General features: G+C 46.1%; 1 protein-coding gene across 1 annotated transcript; it reads right to left on the bottom strand.

The window, feature by feature from the left end:
* Nucleotides 1-1,724: 1,724 nt before the first annotated feature.
* Crym (crystallin mu) lies at nt 1,725-15,929 on the bottom strand. The gene is made up of 8 exons (XM_036179738.1): nt 15,657-15,929; nt 14,962-15,115; nt 13,068-13,130; nt 11,563-11,664; nt 9,896-10,079; nt 4,982-5,103; nt 4,248-4,332; nt 1,725-2,041 (listed from the first exon to the last, which is right to left on the bottom strand). The coding sequence occupies exons 1-8, from the start codon at nt 15,824-15,826 to the stop codon at nt 1,977-1,979; spliced, it is 945 nt and encodes a 314-aa protein (XP_036035631.1). The 5' UTR covers nt 15,827-15,929; the 3' UTR covers nt 1,725-1,976.
* Nucleotides 15,930-18,499: the final 2,570 nt, after the last annotated feature.

The raw sequence follows: 18,499 nt of genomic DNA on the forward strand, positions 1-18,499 counted from the left end.
TGATCGTTACATAATCTCTATATTTTACACAATGTATAAATTTGTGTGTAATAGTTACACACACGTATATTCCATTTTACTCTATTGTTCCTCACTCTTCATTCTATACCTCTTTAAACTTCTCTCTCTCTCTCATACACACACACACATTTAGATTGTGCATATGAGAAGAAACTATGGGATACTAGTCTTTCTGAGTGAGGCTTAATTTGCTTAACAATCCTTGATTCCTGAAAATATATTAATTTCATTCTTTACAGTTGAATAAGATTCCATTGTGTAATGCACTGCATTTTCTTTTTCCATTCATCTGTTAATGGACATCTTAGCTGGTCCAATTTCCTGGCTATTGTGAACAGTACAGCAATACTGTGGATGTGCAGGTCTGTGGGATATGTTGACTGGGATAGCTGGGTCACATGAGAGCTCTGTTTTCAGTTTTTGGAGATGCTGCCACCCTGGTTTCCATAGTTCACTTCCTACCAGCAATGCATACAGATCCTCACTCCAAAATCTTGCATTTTTTTAAAATGCTGACAATTGTTAAAAGGCAATCTCAAATTGAAACCACTCCTAACCCATAGCTAAGTTTTATCGGAATTCTATAGCCAGACTCCCACCAGGTAGAATTTACCATTGACTGTATGTGTAATATTAGAATAGCTTTTTTGGCCAGCTGATTTCCCATTCACATCTGAGTTACTTCAGGAGGTTCCATGCATGGTACAGATGCTCAAAGGTGATGAACTCACTCATCCCTTCCGTGAGTGGATTCAGGAAGCATATGTGTTATTGGGTATGTTACATTAGGGGGTGGTTGTTTACAAATACTGTGTTTGGTTATGGACTAACACTGTACTTGTCTTCAACAATGGGCACAAGAGCAGTGTCACAGGAAGGAATTCTGAGCCTGCCTCTGTCTCATATCATCTTTGTAGATGCCTGGATCCCCTCTTGTTCCCTAGAAACCACCCGAGACACTGTCTCCATATCCTATCACAACTTACATAGTAAGGAGAGTTCATTGGTCATATTGGGGAAATGAACCTAAATAGGAGACTCCTGATACTTTTCTTTTTTTAATCTATTGGTCATGAGACATGTTCATGTTCTCTTTATGGAGCCACTGGCCTCTCAGTTATAAGGAACCAATGGATTGTTTTTACCACTGATCACTAGATTCAAGTGAATCACATGATGTTGTGGTTTCTGCTACCTTTGACCAAAGGAGCCTCCTTATTTGTGTTTCTTTAAACATTTAAAATAGATACATAAAGCTATGTAACATGTGATTGGATGTATGTGACATTTCTTGAAGAGGCAAATCAGTAGTAGCATAAACCAGAGACTGGGAAGAAGCAGACAATGATTCTGTGAGAACCAGGTTTCTTCAGGGGATGGGATCATTCTGGACTTGGTTGTGCAAACCTCACCCAAACCCATTGAATAATACCCCTTAAAGTCATAAGCTATACTAGGGATATAGTTTAGTGGAAATGTGTTTGCCTAGCATGTGTGAGTCTCTGGGTCTGATTCCTAGCATGGTAACGCGCACGCACACACACACACACACACACACACACACACACACACACACACACACACGTTTTATGGTAAGTTCTACTCAATTAAAATGAAGAAAATATTATTCTACCTCCTCTAAGGACTGAGTGAGCATTTGACCCCTTCATTTCTTTTCACAGGACATTATCAAAGGACACAACTGAAGAAATGGAAATGCTTTATTTCAGAGACATACAAAGCTAGTGAGATCAAGAGTAGGCAATGATGACATCACCTTGTAACAGAAGAAATAGTTACCTGGTTTAACTACCCAACTACAAACACGAGTAGGGATGTCAGCACTTCAAGATGAAAATCACTGCAGTTCACGGGGACTAGGATCCCTCATTTGACCCAGACATTGTGAGACAGCCTTTGAGCTGTAACGGGGTTCAGTGCACAGCTCCTTCCTCTCACTTGCCAGACGACCAGGAGTCATACACTAGTTTGGCTGCCACCAAGTCTTCCACTGCCATCCCTGTAATGCACAGAAATTTGATTCACTTCTTCCAGAACAACTTGACCCCAAAGAACCCTGGCTGTCTTCTGATACTCTGTGTGGGGATACTGCTAAAGCCCATATGGATAATAGCAACTGCTACCCAAAGGTCCACTCAGACTCAGTATACAAAGGGCTGGTCAAAAAAAGAAATATGATACTAAGCAAGAAATACCCACATTTTATAATACCTCCAAGGTCTAGTTCAGAGGTCAGCAATGTTTCAGTAGAGGCTCAGTGAATAGTATAATCTCTGTAAGTCAATATGGTCTCTGTTTGGTTCAGTTCTGCCCTCATAGTGGGAAAGTACCCATAGGTCGCAGGTAAGCAAATGAGTCTGTCTGTGTTTTGATAAGATTTTATTTATGGACACTACAACTTGAATTCCCCCCCACAACACACTCCATCCCCTTCCCCTGTCTGTGTAGTTGATGGCCGTAGGCTATGTTAGCTATCTTCTTCAACTAAATTGTTCTTCATCTTACTTGTCTTTCATCTTGTTCTGAGACAGGATCACTGATTCAGCTAGACTAGCTGGACAGTGAACCCCAGGGGGATTTTCCTGTTTCTGCCTCCACAACACCAGAATTACCAGCTCAACCATGTGCTGCCACATCTGGCATTTTACATGGGTAAACTCAGCCTATCCTGCTTGTCTGACAATCATTTTCCTGACTAAGTCACCTCGTCTCTCCAATCTCTCCCATCATTCTTATGTGTCTTGAAAGCTATCCTTTCTTTACCTTATCCCAATCATTTAACAATGTAGACACTATTTGTAGCTCATGGCTCATACAACTACAGGTAGCTGATCAAATCCTCTCTCCTTTTCCTTGCCTTCCCATCCCCCAACACTTTTCCCTCCAAACTTCCTGCATTATTTTTTTTTGAAAACTAAGCACCTTTAGTGCTACTTGTATGTACATGGCAGTCTCTCAAGGGCCACAACTGTGACAAAAACTGACTCTTCAACACCCAGTCTGCCATCAGTTGCCAATAGCTTCTAATCTAGGGGTGAGACTTAATGAGCTCTATTCCCCATCGATGCTTTTGGTTGGCTTGATCTTGTAGGTCTTGTGCAAGGGTCAGAGCACTGTGAGCTCAGGTGTGCAACAGTCCTGTCATGTCTAACAAATACTGTTTCACTGTAGTGGCTTCACTACTGGTCAACATTCATCTCTCTCTCTCTCTCTCTCTCTCTCTCTCTCTCTCTCTCTCTCTGTGTGTGTGTGTGTGTGTGTGTGTGTGTGTGTGTGTGTGTGTGTGTTGAGAGAGGGTCTCTTTATATAGTGCTGGATGTACTAGAACTTGCTATGTAGATCAGACTAGTCTTGAACTCACAGAGATCTGCCTCCCTAGTGCTGAGATTAAAGGTGTGCGCCACCATGCCCAGCCATCCAGAGTACTCTTAAAACTGTAACAAACATTAAAGGTTCTGCTGCTCAGTATGAAGAAGTATGGAAGGTGAGGAGCCCTGGTAATATCCCTTTACTAACCATTTATAATTTACAAATTTTCCCATAGACATGGGTTTCTTTAAACACGGCAGAATGAGAGAGTTAATCCAAAGGCAGACTTTCCCCTGTGAGCCCATCCTCTGTTGAGTTCCCACCCATACTTCTCCATGTAGTTTGGAACTCCTCATGATTGCCTGCCATTAGCATCAGTGGGAGGGGAGGGGAAGGGAGAGGGGAATGAAAAGCTGGATACTTCTGTCTCAATCTCCTTAAGGTCAGGTGCCTCTGTCACTTCCCTCTAGCTGTTAACAATTTTGTTCCCTGCTCTCTTCCTCTGAGGAATATCAACTTCTGGATCCATTTATGTCTAACCTGAGTGATTTAGTACACTGGCTGTGTGCACGTTTTTCCTTGTATAGCTCACTGATACCACAAGAACTCAAGGTAACAGGTGGTGAATAAACTATGGCTCTGAGACATCTGATCACTTGCCTAAGGTCACATATCCAGTGCATGCTATAGAAGGAATCTAATCCAGGACTGCCCAACTCCAGAGTTCACAGGCTTACCTACTCCACCCAAACATATAAATGATTGATCCAAATGATGGGCTCTGCGATGGTTTCCCAAGCATTCATACCCAGAGCCTGGTGACCCATTTGTTTCTCCTTTCACCTGCCTTGTGCTCTGGTTGTATTTGTGCCCAGGGAGCAATCTGTGGGTCTTACCCAAGGATTTGAACACCGTGGTCTTCTCACAGTGTGCAGGCTTCACTCCTGATATCACTTCTCCAAGCTCAGCGAAGATGTCAGCCTGTGAAACAAATGCATGCTAACTAGGGCTGAAGCCACCATCCCAGGCCAGCACAGGCCTTCCTGAATGGGAGAGAATAAAAGTAATTTTTGAAAAGGCCATCTGTGAACTGGATGGTGTTAGGAAGCATCTGCCCACTGGTATCCTTTTGGGGAAGCACTTATGTTTTTGATTCCATGGACACAGAGATCATTGTGTTTGGGGGCTGCCTGCCAAGACTCCGTCTGTGAAGAAGTTGGTGCGCTATTATCTGACCATGTACTTTGGCAGCCTCTTCTTGCTTCCATATCCCGATTATAAGTGGTCATAGGCAGCCAGGGGTTGCACAGTCTTACTGTGCTGTCAAACTGAAAGGTTTCCAGGCTGCAACAGACTTCCCATCCCAATGCCTGATCGCACAACAAACTGGAATAAAAAAAAACAAAAACAAAAACAAAAACAAAACCTCTCCCTCCAAGCAGAAGGACAAGAAGACACATGTCATAGCCATATGGCTATGTTTTTCTAGAATGGGATTAAAAAGTGCTGCAAGATGTTTAGAAATGTCTTCCTCGCCAGAAGGTAAGATGACCAAGGTCCAGAGGGGAAAGTACTGAAACCCTGGGAACCAGGCCAGGGCCAGTCCATGTTCTGCCCATGAGTGGCTCACCCCTGACAACAGAACGTCCCCTGACTCCTTCAGGGCAGCCTCCCGGGAGTCCACATACAGCACCGCTTGCTTCATGAGCTCGTCATCCAGTTCTCGCCAGTCAGGTCTGCTGGCTCCAACAGCTACAAGATAGCAAAACAGACTCTGAGCCCAGGAAAATCCTAGGACACATTAACAGAAAGAGTTGAGCGGGGGACCAGTTGGGATATTTAGACCAGAATTCCTTCTCATCTCTTAGACCAAGCTCTTCCCAATCAGCAAGATAGAAGACTTGTTAAAAGGAACACCTACAATTTTTCCTTATTGTTTTAAAAATTGTGTGTGTGTGTGTGTGTGTGTGTGTGTGTGTGTGTGTGTGTGTGTGTGCAGATGCATGAGCATATATCTACAGGTGCATCTGAAGGTCAGAGATTGAGGGTGTTGGTCTTTAAGATGACTGTCTATCTTGTTTTGTGAGACAGAGCCCCTCACTGGGACACAAAGCTTGCTGTCAGGCCAAGCTGACTGGCTAGTGAGCCCCAGTGGAGATTTTTCCATCTCTACTTTCCCAGCACTGAGATTACAAGTGCACACTTCCATGCCTGGGGATTAAGCTCAGGCTCTGATGCTCACAGTGATCCCTTTATGAACTGAGCCATCTCCAAAGCTCTCCTTTTCTATCTCATACCCTACTTTATTCCTGCAAGATTTTAAGGTCACTTAGCAGCACTCATTGTGTTTTTTAAAAAAGATTTACTTTCATTATTTTAAATGTGTGTGTGTGTGTGTGTGTGTGTGTGTGTGTGTGTGTGTGTGTTTGCCTGTCTGTCTGGTGTGGGTATGTGCATGTGAGTGCAGGTGCCTGAGTAGGTCAGAGATCAGATGCTCTTTAGAACTCAGATCCTCTGCAAGAGCAGTACACACTCCTAACTGCTGAGCTATCTCTCCAGCACAGCACTCATTTATAAGGCAAATGCTGTCCATGTTATATTTTCCATATGTGCTATTTATGGACCTCACATAGTCTTCAGTGTCTGATTCCATTCATAGATGCACACATTGAAGCTATGAAGAGTGAAGGGGCCTGCTACCCAAGTCATCAGTGAATCTGGGTCAGAGAGAGCCCCAGGCTTTCACTCAAGGGTCTCCTCTTCCCAGGAGTGACAGCTAATTGCAGAAGCCACACAACCGAGACCCACTGCTCCTTATCTTCAGTTGGTTTGCTCCTCGTTGTTCCTGTTCCTCACCTGAAACTGTTCTTTTCTGTAGTCATGACAAAGAGCCCAGTGTTAAGGCCACAAAGAAAAAGAAGCCATAAGAAAAAGACATTTGGGAGGGCTGTAACTGTAGCTCTGGCACAGCATCTGGCCCGCATGTGTGAGCCCTTAAGATCAATTCCCAGTACTGGCAGAAGGGGGAGAAGAGAAAACACCTGGACTTGAGATGGTCTTGACAAAAAGAAGACTGATGATGGGGAATGAGCCTGTGAGTAAAGCACATAGCATGCAAATGTGACCACCTGAATTGAACGCTCCACAATCTGCAGGAAGTGGAAAGCAAGAGTGCACATCTGCGAGCCAGTGGGAGGCAGAAACAGGAGAGTCCCTGGAACCTCTGAGGCCTGTTAGCTTGGTGAACAGCAAGAGATGCTGTCTCAAACAAAGTGGGAGCCAAGAACTGATAGTAGCTGAGTTTGTCCTCTGACTTCCATGTGTGTGTGTGTGGGGGGGGGGGGGTCATGCATGTGTGCACACATGTTTTTTAAAAGAATAAGAACCAGAAGAGGAGGATAAGGGGGATGAAAAGGAGGAGTTAGGAGAAGGAAGAAAAAAAACAAACTAAACACCCCACAAAACACAAATGGGCTATTAGGCCTTGATCATTGACCTTGTCCTTCTGCAGACAGGAGCAGTGAATCCATTGTATCATGTCTCCTGTTACAAGGACATAGGATAATGCACAGGCTGTAACCAAATGCCTGCTGAGCTAGGAAGAAATAAATAGGAACAAAGCCAACAGAGGGACTGGAAATATTGTAGTCCTGGTCACACAGAAGAGAGCACGTATTTCTCCAGGGGACAGTCATATCCAGCTCCAGCTAATGGCTATTATGTATGAGTGCATATCCTCTGTTACCAGACTGCCCTCTATCCCCACTCTTTATGAAGAGGAACAGGAAATCTATTTGCATATGCTATTTCTCATTACTCTGGCATCCAAACCAAGCAGCCTGCTGGCTGGAGCCAGCGCCAGGGTAGCTAGGTAGTCTTTGAAATATTATAAAATTTTATCCAAATACAAGGCAGCATTTATGTGCCTCCTTAGAGTGCTATCCATGTCCTTTGTTCTCTTTCCTGTCATTATGAGCTCTGATTTCCAGAGAGCAGTGTAACAATGCTCATCTTGAAGGCTGTTGGTGGGGGACTCTACAGAACAAAAGTACTCACTAAAGAAGCTTGTAAATAAATCATAAGGTGGTGGGAAAAGCTCCCAGTTTCTGGGGCTGCCCCCTTCCCTGCTTGTTACAGACAGCCCCTGCGTCCAGCAGGATGAATTCTCCAAGGGCTGTGTGAGGCCACTAAGGCAGATGCAAATGGACCAAACAGCAAATCAGCAGTCTGACCCAGATCAGAACTTGGCCTTGCTTCAGCGGGGCTAGAAAGAGTGAAGATCTTAGAAGACTTGCTGATAAAATGAATGGGATGTGGGTCTAGGAGTAAAGAAGTGTGATGTGTGGGGGAGGTTAGAGCCAGGTCTGCCCTTTAGCAGGGCTATAAACAACTAAAATATGTCGTTGGTGTTTCACTGTCTTCACTGGGACACACTTTAATAAAGCATATTTGAGGATCTGTGAACACACAAAGAAACTTTGTCCCTAGGTCAAGGGAACACAAAAAGAAGTATCTTGACTCCATATCAGGCTGTCCCCTTCTAGAAATATATAGATATTGAAATAGATATGTAGATAGATGGATAGGTAGATGACATTTATGTATACATGTATATAGCTAGATGATATATATGTAGATAGATAAATAGATGACATATATGTATACATGTATATAGCTAGATGATATATATGTAGATAGATAGATAGATAGATAGATAGATAGATAGATAGACAGACAGACAATGAATTTAAAGAACTCATTGTAGCTGGCTTTGAGGTTGGTGGAAGGTGCTTAGGAACTAAAAGTAACCTCCAGAAACAGGTCCTCTGTCTATAGCATATGGGGCTGGACCCTGCTACCACAAGAGCCTGGAAGAGGACCTTTGATACTAGATGAGGTTATAGCCCAGTGAACACAGATTTCATTCTTGCAAGACTTTAAGCAGAGGACCAGCCTAACCTTGAATGGATTACCACTGGTTGTGTTAAGTTTAAAAACAAAATAAAAACCAAGTCAGTCAGATGCAGCTTCAGTTCTGCCCTTGGGAACACATTTCACCAAGAGCTGTCCCTCTGGATTCCTCAAGTTCTTCCAAACAGTTTTGATTCCAAGAAGCACACCTCGATCCACCTTTTACCTGCCAACTAAGCCCCCTCTTAGCTTCTTCCTGGACTTGTATCATGGCATCAGTTCCCTGCAGACTGAGACCTTGACTTCACTTCGTTCTAGTCCTCAAATTGCTGTGTTCACTCCACCTCAGAGACCTTGCTTGTCATCTTCTGTCTGCCTGGAGCATCCTCTCTTCAGTCCTTGACATGACTTGCTCTTCCTTATCATTTGGGTCACAGCCCCAAGTCACCTCCCCAGGCAGCTTTTCTGGTAAATGGATCAAAAGCATCTACCTCAACTTCCCCCTTCTGCTTCCACTGTGAGGCTCTTACAGTGTCCCGTTTGTTACACAGCCTCCTCACAAGCAGACTAAAGCCAAGAGGAAAGCCATGACCTCAGATGCTCCATTCACTGTGGCATCCCCCCAGCAGCTAGAACAATGGCTGTCACATGGAGTAGAGCCACTAAACATTTATGAATGAACACACAATCTCTTGACTTGACTCCTGCCTGCTCATCTGCCTATGTGTGCAGAGCGCTCAGCTTCTGAGATGACACCTTGTCATTACATGATAGAGCACTGCTACTATCCTCAATCCTTGGCTGGCTGGCTGCCTGGCAATTGAAGCCAGACTTCTTATTGGAAGATAATATTGAGTACTGTTCAAGAGCCCAGAGCCAGCTCTGAGGACAGACTAACCTCAGTTCAAACCCAACTTTGTCCCCAAGAATCTCTGACTCTTGAAAATTACTGAATGTCTCCCTGCCTTGGTTTACTCACCTATAAACTAGGAGTTATAATAATCATTGTCTCTTATCTTAAAAGGTTGCTGTAAGGATTATGTGACTATAAATATAACATATATACATTGTAAACATGTAACATATATATTATATACACATGCAATATTTATATATCACAATTGAGAGGGTTGGGGAGATAGATCAAACAGTAAAGTACTTGCTGTGGAATTATATACCCAGCATCCATGTAAAAACTGTGGTTATGGTTATTCATATCTGTGACACTGTGGGGTGGGTGGGCACTAGACAGAAATAGGTGGTCCCTGCAGTTCTCTAGCCAGCCAGTCTAGCTAATTAGTGAGTATTGGATGCTGTGAGAAACATGTCTCAAAAATAAGATGGAGAGTAACTGTAGAACATCCAACATCAACACACACACACATACATACACTACAAACACTTAAGGGTTCACATGCAGATGCACGCACACACGACAGAATTCAGGACAGCTATAATCTAAACACTCAAGAGACTGAGGCAGGAGGATAGCAAGTTTAAAGCTAGTCAAGATGTATAATGAGAACCTGACTCAGAGAAAAACTAAAAGATTTGAGCATTCTGTATGATGGAGAAAGCACTTTTACAAACGGAGCCTGGGTCCAGTTTTCGAACATGAAGCCTTTCTACTTACCATTGATGTGAGCCCCCGGCTTCACCCATTCACCAAATAAAATGGGCTCTGTTGCCATGGTGACTGTGATGATGACATCAGCACCTGTCACAGCTTCCTGCACCGATGAACAGACATGGACATCTCCTTGCACTGTGCTTGCAAACTTCTCTGCGTTTTCCCTAGTGCGGTTCCATATTCTCACCTTAGAGTGGATAACAAAAGGGACACACTGATGCACTTCTTCACTTTGTATGCCACACCAACCCACACTGCTCTGAGGGGGTGACAAAGGTGTCTTTAAAGAACGGACATTTGATCAAGAACACAGCATTAATCTGAATGGATATCTGCCCAGACAAATAAAAATGGCCTCTCCTTTAAAGAAAGTGGATACTTCCCAGGCTTAGGCCAGGACACTGCCTTGATGGCTTAATGATTACAGAGAAGGGTCTGGAGCCATGCAGGCTTGGCACCAACTCTTCCTTTGTGTTATACTATCCCTGCGTTGATTCCCCTATTTAGCCTCAGTTTCCACATCTGTGAAATGGAAATGATAACTGGGCAAAGACAAAGAACTTAGTCTATGTTTGAAGCCCTGCATTGGAGTTTCAGCAGATACAAGACTCATGAAAAGAGTCCTGTCATGGAGGAGCTTGATCAATGAAGTATAGGGAAGGATCAAAAAGCAAACATATTTTAGGTGAATGGGATAGCTAATAAAAAGACCAATTATGAAAGCCACAGACTCCTGGCAGGTGCTGGGCTGGAGGTAGATGGATGCTGGCAGCATCAAGAGCAGCACTCTTGTGAGTTTACTAACGAATTTCAGTGTCTGGGTCAGAGGCTGCTAGTCTTCAACTGAAAATAAGGCCCAAAGAAATCAGGAAATATGGGAAACAGAAAAATTAACATTGCATCTAAGCTCACCAAGTAGGGTGAATGAGTCAACACACCCAGTAATAAGTCACTGCTATGTCATCTTTTCTGATAGAAAACTGTGCAAAAATGATGCAAAATTTAGATAATCAGCAACAGTGATATTGGAACCATTGACGAAAACGTGGGATACACACTATGTAACAAGGTGAAAGCTGCTGTAAGATGCACATGAGAGGAGCCTGCAAACTACTTGCCAGTTTTTGCAAACAGGTAAATGGTTCTTTTTTGCTTCTTCTTCACAATCTATATTTCTCGAGACAGCAGGATTATTTTTATCATAAAAATGCACACTTTGCATCACTTCACCGCTCTCATAGGCATACATTAAAATGAAAAAAAATCATCAAACATTGCCAGCAGGTGGGAGGTGGCAAGATCCGCTGACAGCAGCAGAAGGAAGCTGTGTCCTCTGCTCATCAGGCCTTGATCTGATTCTGGATCCACAGCCCTAAATTCTGAAAGCCTCTCAGAGACTTTTAGGAGATGCATGGGGAGGGGCTGGAAGTGCCGCTGATACCCAAGGAGTGTCACAGAATCACTTGGGTGGCTGGTGGCATCCCAGGTGTGTGTCCTGTGAGCCATGAGTCTGAAAAGAGGTGGTCAGGCATCCCAGTTCTCACCTCCATGGGGAAGTCATAAAGGCAAAGGTGATCTACACTGGACTCACCCTGCTGTTTGCCTGTGTTGGGTAGTACCCAGAGATCCCTGGCCCATCTCTTCCCTCCCCAGATCCCACCCTCACTCACCTCCTTGAAGGAGAACTGTTCTGTGAAGATCTCATAATGACTGTATGCCTGGACTCCAGCCCCAAGGATGCACAGCACGTCACTGTTTGGGGGTTTCAAAAACTGAGAGAGGACAGGGTGGCAAAGGTCAGCAGGTGAAAACAAAACAGCCGAACATCAGGTGGCCAGGAAGCTTCAGCTACCCTCAAGAGCTGGTGGGCACCATAGAGATGCCACTTCCTTCCCATTTGCCCTCTGCAGAGGAAGGAGCCATCACTGAGGACCTACTGTGTGCCAGTTCTCAACTCTCATGATCTCATTTGGTCTGAGCAAGGACTCTATGAGATAGACACTCTGTGTGTGTGTGTGTGTGTGTGTGTGTGTGTGTGTGTGTGTGTGTGTGTGTACACATGTGTGCACATGCTTGTGGAGAACAGGTTAACCTTAGGTGTCATTACTCAGGAGCCATCCACCTTCTAAATAATCTAAACACCTGAGTTGCCATGCCAACCCTCCCTTGGGCCATGGCACTTCTGTTATACCTAGGAAAACCAGTATTCTAAGCCCTTGTCCTTCTTAATGACAAAAACAAAAACAAAACCATATTGCAATCATTCCCACAGAATCCCATTTTCCTCCACTTACTCTTTTGAGATATGGTCTCATTATGTAGTCCAGGCTGTCCTATAACTCATGGTGATCCTCCTGCCTCATCTCCAACTGCTGGGATTGTAGTTGTGCACCATTATCCCAGATGAATACCCTCTTCTAAAGTTCCTTTCCTTAACTATATCCTCTACAAACCCTCTGTCTTCTCACGGGGTGCCTGCATACTGCTGAGGGCATCACCAGCGCCACTTGCTTGGCCTTCTGCTAGTGTGGTCCTCCAGAGCTTCACTTGCTGATTCCAGTCCTCTCTGAAATGTCACCCCATCAAAGAGGTCACTTCTGAAAATGTCTTCTCTCTAGTCAGAAACAGCGATGTGTACCTGTAGACTTAGCTATGTGGGAGACTGCGGCAAGTGAGCCATCTGAAGCTAAATACTCAAGTCTAGCCTGGGCAACGTAGTGAGACCCCATTTCAAAAAATAAAAAGTCACTTCCATGCCAATATTTTAAATTTTGTTTCATTTCATTTTTCTAACATACAATGTGTGGGCTTTGAAGGGTATAATTTTTTTCAACAAACTACCAATTATTTACTAATTAATAAAAAATTATGAATAGTTAAACATGTAGTAACATTTATTAGTAATTAGTATATAATACATTAAAGAGCCATTTAATTTTTTAAAAAGTCAAATCACTTTCCACTTTACTTTTGGAGATAGGAAGATAGAGAATTGTGCATTGGAGGTATTTGTAATTATGTGGCACACAATCATAACTTTGTAAATTACTGTGCTCTCTTAATAACTCATATCTGGTATGCAGAGTTCCAGCTGTGAACAGAGGCAGCAGTATGTTCTGCACTCCTCCCCTCTCCAGATCTAACCTGGCTAGCACAGTGCAGCCACTGGTCTTACCTTCGTGGCGATGGCAGACACGGCTGCTGTTCTCTTTGCAGTTATGACATTTCCATCCATGACCTTGGAGGAAGGAAAGACAGTGAGGAAGGTGCCCTCCTAGGACTGCAACCCAGAGGAGCAGCTCCGGGCAGCTCTGTAGAGCTACAGTGAATATGAGACTTGGGGTCAGCTCAGATATGATTCCTCCACTTAGGAGCCCTGCAGCTTTGAACACTAATCTCTATGCATTGGACTCTTCACCTGCAAAAACAAAGAGGATGCCAACAGGGCAGAGGGTACTGAGAGCAAGCGCTAAACACATCTGCATACAGGGAAGCCACTGTGTACAGGAAGCACTGGAGCATCACCCCTCTTGTGTTCTTGCCCTGGGGTTCTCAGATCTCCAAGCCAAGGTAAAACTTCAGGATAAACTTATTATCCCTTCACATCTCAGGAACTTTGGAAAGACACTATTCCCAGAACCCATGGCCTTCAGAATGACTCGGGCTGACTCTCTGGCTTGGGGTATGCAGCTCAGTGGTCAAGGTCTTGGGACCCATTCCTGGCACAAGGAGAACCAAGAAAATTGAGTCCCTCAGGGTGGGATCAAGCTAATCTTGGTTTCCAAGGCTCCCCAGGAGGTTCTGATGCCCAAGGAGGGCTGAACATTTTGCCTGGCTAACAATAACCGCCACCCTCTCACTCATCTTAACTGACTCTCAAAAAGGAAGTGTTATTATTCATTATTATTCTCAGTTTACAGGCAAGAAGCTGAATCCGGCAGCTATGGAGCATTCAGCAAAGCCCCAAAGCCCTGCCATCTAGTACGAAAGGTAGAGATTCCAGAAGTGGGACTTCATTGTCATAGGCAGCATAGATGCCACTGCCACCAGGTGAGCACAGGGCGGGAAAGAAGAGCTAGTCTGGCTAGACTCCTCAGGGATTCAGACATTCAGAGAAGGAAAGGGGTTGGGGGTCTGAGAGCCTGCTTGAAGTCCTCTAAGAGTTAGAGTATCACACCAGTGTTAGTCAGATGGATCTAGGAGTGATCTTCACTTACCAGCTATCTGACCTCAAGCCAAGGATCTCTACTAACCTGAGTCTCAGGGACCTCAACAAAAATTAAAGGGGAAGCACCTTGTTCACACTTACCACTTGGCAGGCTGAGGCAGGAAGATCATGTGTGTGAGGCTGGCCTGGGACACAGCAAACAGACAGACAGAACAGGGCAGTAGAACATAGTCTAGGACTGGATACACCATTGTCTTAGATAGAAGAGGTTTGAAGGCCAGCCTTGCTTGGTAGGAGGGTAAGTTAAGCACAGTGGCTGTGACTCACTCTTTCCTAGTCTCCAAAGTGGGGGAACAATGTACTTCCTGGCTGGTTTTAATTATACAGGTAATGTGTAGATCTCTCTCTCTCTCTCTCTCTCTCTCTCTCTCTCTCTCTCTCTCTCACACACACACACACACACACACACACACACACACAATGTGAGATACTGCTCTTTTCATACCTTGCTAAGAACAGATGTCAGAAAGACACCACAGGCTAGGGGATAGTCCTCTGGGGCGGGGGTCAGTGAAAAAATCTTTCCTCAGCTACTGCTTTAGTTCAAGCCGTGTGTTTGGAGTGTCTGAGTGTGTGACAAGAACACACACACACACACACACACACACACACACACACACGAATAACAGGATTGTTATTTCCATAGCCACACACTTGCAGCCGCTGTGGGCTCAAAACAGTCCTAGAAACAGATGCTGCCATAGGTCACCTTTGCGTTCTCCATATGTTACTTCTCACGGAGAACTAGCTTTTAGGCTTAATTCTGGGCCTAAGGGACACTCTCTCCTCCAGGGGGGACTTGCTCTACCCATTCTGCCCCAAGGGAGAAAAAGTTGCTCACCGCCAGCAGGGAGCCATTGCTGGGATCAAAGAGAAGCACTGAAGCCTGGTGGGAGGGAACAGTGGATGTGTTGCTGTGGCCCTCGTAGAAGGTGACTAACTTGGTGGTAAGTGCATCCTCAGCAGCACTGTAGGCTGGCATGACTCCCAGGAAGCTGAGAGAGAGAGAGAGAGAGAGAGAGAGAGAGAGAGAGAGAGAGAGAGAGAGAGGTTTCAACTCCTTCCAGTCAATGCTAAGTGATCTATAAAGTCTCATTCATCTGCCTTCCTCCATCACTGCTGGCACGCCACTCCCTCTGCCCTCATTCCTCTGCCCTTCTGCCCTTCTCTGGGGCAGGACTTCCAGCCTGGCTCTGGACCAGAAAGCCATCACCGCCCTGCCACTTCTCAGCTGTGTAAGCTTCAGTAAATCACTTTCCCTCTCTGAGTCGCAGTTTTCAGCTAGCAGAGTGACTACCTCATTACCTCCTCCCCTGCTAAGTAAGGACCGCGGGCGAGCTGAATTACAGCAGGTGGCACCTGTAAAGCGACCTCTTGGCACAGGGCCGGAGGGTAGTGCTCCTTAAGCAGCAGCTGTCATTAACAGAGATCAAGCAAGACCTCTCCTCCCTTCTCCCACCTCTTCCCTTGGTGTTCCTCCTCGTCTTTCTTTCGAAGTCCTTTCTCCCATCTCCTCCTGGTCCCTTCTTCACTCACCCCCGGTGCTTGGCCACCGGTACCACCGTGCGCACCGGCTGCATGACCCCTCCAGCGGGACCTCTGGAGAAGTTGGCCAGAGCGGTCTCCAAAGGCGGGATGAGGAGGCTGGAGCTGCGGAGGTGGTCCTGCACCTCGGCTGCGCTCAGAAACGCCGGCGCACGCCTCATCTCGCCACCTGCCTTCGAACCCGGGCCGGAGACTCACTCCACCTCCCGGATCTGAACCCTAAATGAGCGCACAGCCAGCGCAGCAGCGCAGGGCAGGCTTCCCGGGGCGGAGCAGCATCGCCCCGCCCCTTGGGCCCGGCCCCGCCCCCGCCGCCCACCCCAACTCCTAGGGTTCCCGGACACTTCTCCCCAGATTGGAATCAAGGCAGCAGGCTGCAGTGATAATTCTTGAATCTACTGTTCCCACTCCTGTAATTAGCCGTCGCCAAATCCTTGGGCACACGGTGTGTGTGGAGAGGACTTTGGGGTTCCACCGTTGTCCCTCCACACCAGCTCCACTGGGGCTGGTATTGTGAGAAAGACAGGAGAGATGACAGGGCGCTCTTAGTGCTTGCTCTGGTGAAAAGGGGCTTGGAGGGTTATGTCATACTTTTAACTCCTTCTGGAGTTTCTTCTATTCCCAATCTCTCTCCCACAGCCACACCTAGACATTAGCCCGTGTTTTAAGCACACAGTTGACTCAAGTTAAACAAAACAACCTTCACCTTGAAGTCTCAGGCAAGAGTAACTCAGTCACATAAAGAGCCAAATGGGTTGTTTGTTTGTTTAAGTTCATGTTGTATTTGAAGAACAGACAACACGCATAAACTGGAAGGAAATCAGCCACGACCATGACAGCTACCCCTCCACCGTCGATGGCGTCCTGATGCCTAGCCCTCAACCAGTGGTGGAGGAGGTGCTTTCGGGAATTCAAAGAAAAGGGACTATTCTACCCCAGGGTGCTAAGGTGTCAGGAAGGAGCAAAGAAGCCAATAACAGCAGCAGCAAGCGCTTCTCATTTGACTGCACCAAGAGCAGCTGAGGCCTGGAGGTGCTGTTGGTAGCCTTATTATTTTAGGACCTGGGATCTGTCCAAGGCCGTCCACAGAGTCCGCAGGAATTAGGCTTCAGTGGTGTGTGTGCGCGGGCGCGTGTGTGTGTGTGTGTAGACGTGTGTGTGTAGACGTGTGTGTACATGTGTGTGTACACGTGTGTGTATGTGTGTACATGTGTGTACACGAGTGTGCATGTGTGTGTACACGTGTATAGCCGTGTGTGTAGCCGTGTGTGTACACGTGTGTGTACGTGTGTGTACGTGTGTGTACGTGTGTAGACGTGTGTGTGTAGACATGTGTGTATGTGTGTAGGTGTGTGTACACGTGTGTGTGTGTGTGTGTGTGTGTGTGTGTGTGTGTGCAGGTTTCCAAGGAGGGCAAAACAGGGCATCCGATCTCCTGGAAGTGGAGGTTACAGGCCGCTGTAAGCAGTCACCATACATGGGTGCTATGAACGAAACAATGGGTCCTCTGGAAGAGCAGTAAGAACTCTGAACAACTGTCCTGCCTCCTGCTCCTCCTTTCGTTTTGAAATAGCATCTCGCCTAGGCCAGACTGGCTTCAAAATCCTTACCTAGCCAACGCTGGCCTTGAACTCCCCATGCTCCTGCCTCCACTTCCCAGGTGCTAGGACAGCAGGTGTGCACCACCAGAGCCAGCTTTAATTTTTATTATTATTAATAATAGAATACAACTATTGAGTGTAGTAATGACTTGAGAGAAAGGCTATTAATTAACTCACTAGTAATGTAGGGAAGCTGCTGTGTCTCTCCCCTGCCCTCTCCCGAGGCCTGGGGAAATTCTCTGCTGACCACCTGCAGATCTAGGAAAGAGTGGGTCGCTTGCCCTTCCCTAGACTGCTGCCAACACGCTAAAAGCGACAGCAGGGCAGAGTGGTCCCCAGGCTGCAGCAACATTGACTCAACAAAATTTACTGGACACACTCAGTAAATAAGAGTCAATACTCAAGAAAAAATTAAAATAAAATAGTAAAACTTAAAAAAATAAAAAATTAACCAAAGGAGAACAACACTAGACAAAATATCAAAAAAAAAAAAAAAGTAGAAATCAGAATAACGGAGTTTCTCTTTGCTTTGGACTCTAGGACAGCTCCTTAAACATTTGCTTTTGCTTCAAAAAGATTGAAAATATTTTATGTGGGCTTCTGAGTTCTGCAGTCGCCCCAACCATCTCGCTGGCTTTATTTACTACTCTCGGGTTGTGGAGGAGCAGCGCGCCAGCGGAACCCTGCGGAGTGGGGAAGGCTCCAGGGCGCATGCGCGGGCGACCCCCAGGCGCCTCCTTCCGCGCGCGTCCCCGTTCCCACTGCGCGCGCCTGTCGCTCCGGACCGGTCCGCGCCGCCAGGCGGTTGGCTAGAGCGTTGAGAGGAGGAGCGGTGCCCGGGCGACGCGCGTCCCCTCGTGGCCGTGGAGGCGCTTGTTGTGGGGTCTGAGAGGTGTGTGTCGTGGACCTGTTCTGCAGCTGCCCTTCGGCGCCCCTGGAGTCCAACGTGGCTCCCTCCACACACACCCATCGGGACGGGAACGAATTTCTTTGTGGATGTGTGTTGCCAGCCTAAAAGAGAGGAGTGACAGTCTAAAGAGTTAGGAGTCTGGGCTGTGTATCCTGTGCACAGGAGGCACATCCATCTCCAAGGAGGTGGAGATGGGCACTTCTAAAGAAGTCCGTTGTGCTGGGGTTTGAAACAGAGCCTGGGGCTGACAGGGGTTTGTTGCAGTTCACTAAGGAGACTGACGGGCAAGATGTCCCGGCTGACTTCCCTCCCAAGTGGCGACA

This window comes from Onychomys torridus, chromosome 1 (assembly GCF_903995425.1).
Source record: "Onychomys torridus chromosome 1, mOncTor1.1, whole genome shotgun sequence".
In the NCBI taxonomy this organism is placed as follows: domain Eukaryota; kingdom Metazoa; phylum Chordata; class Mammalia; order Rodentia; family Cricetidae; genus Onychomys; species Onychomys torridus.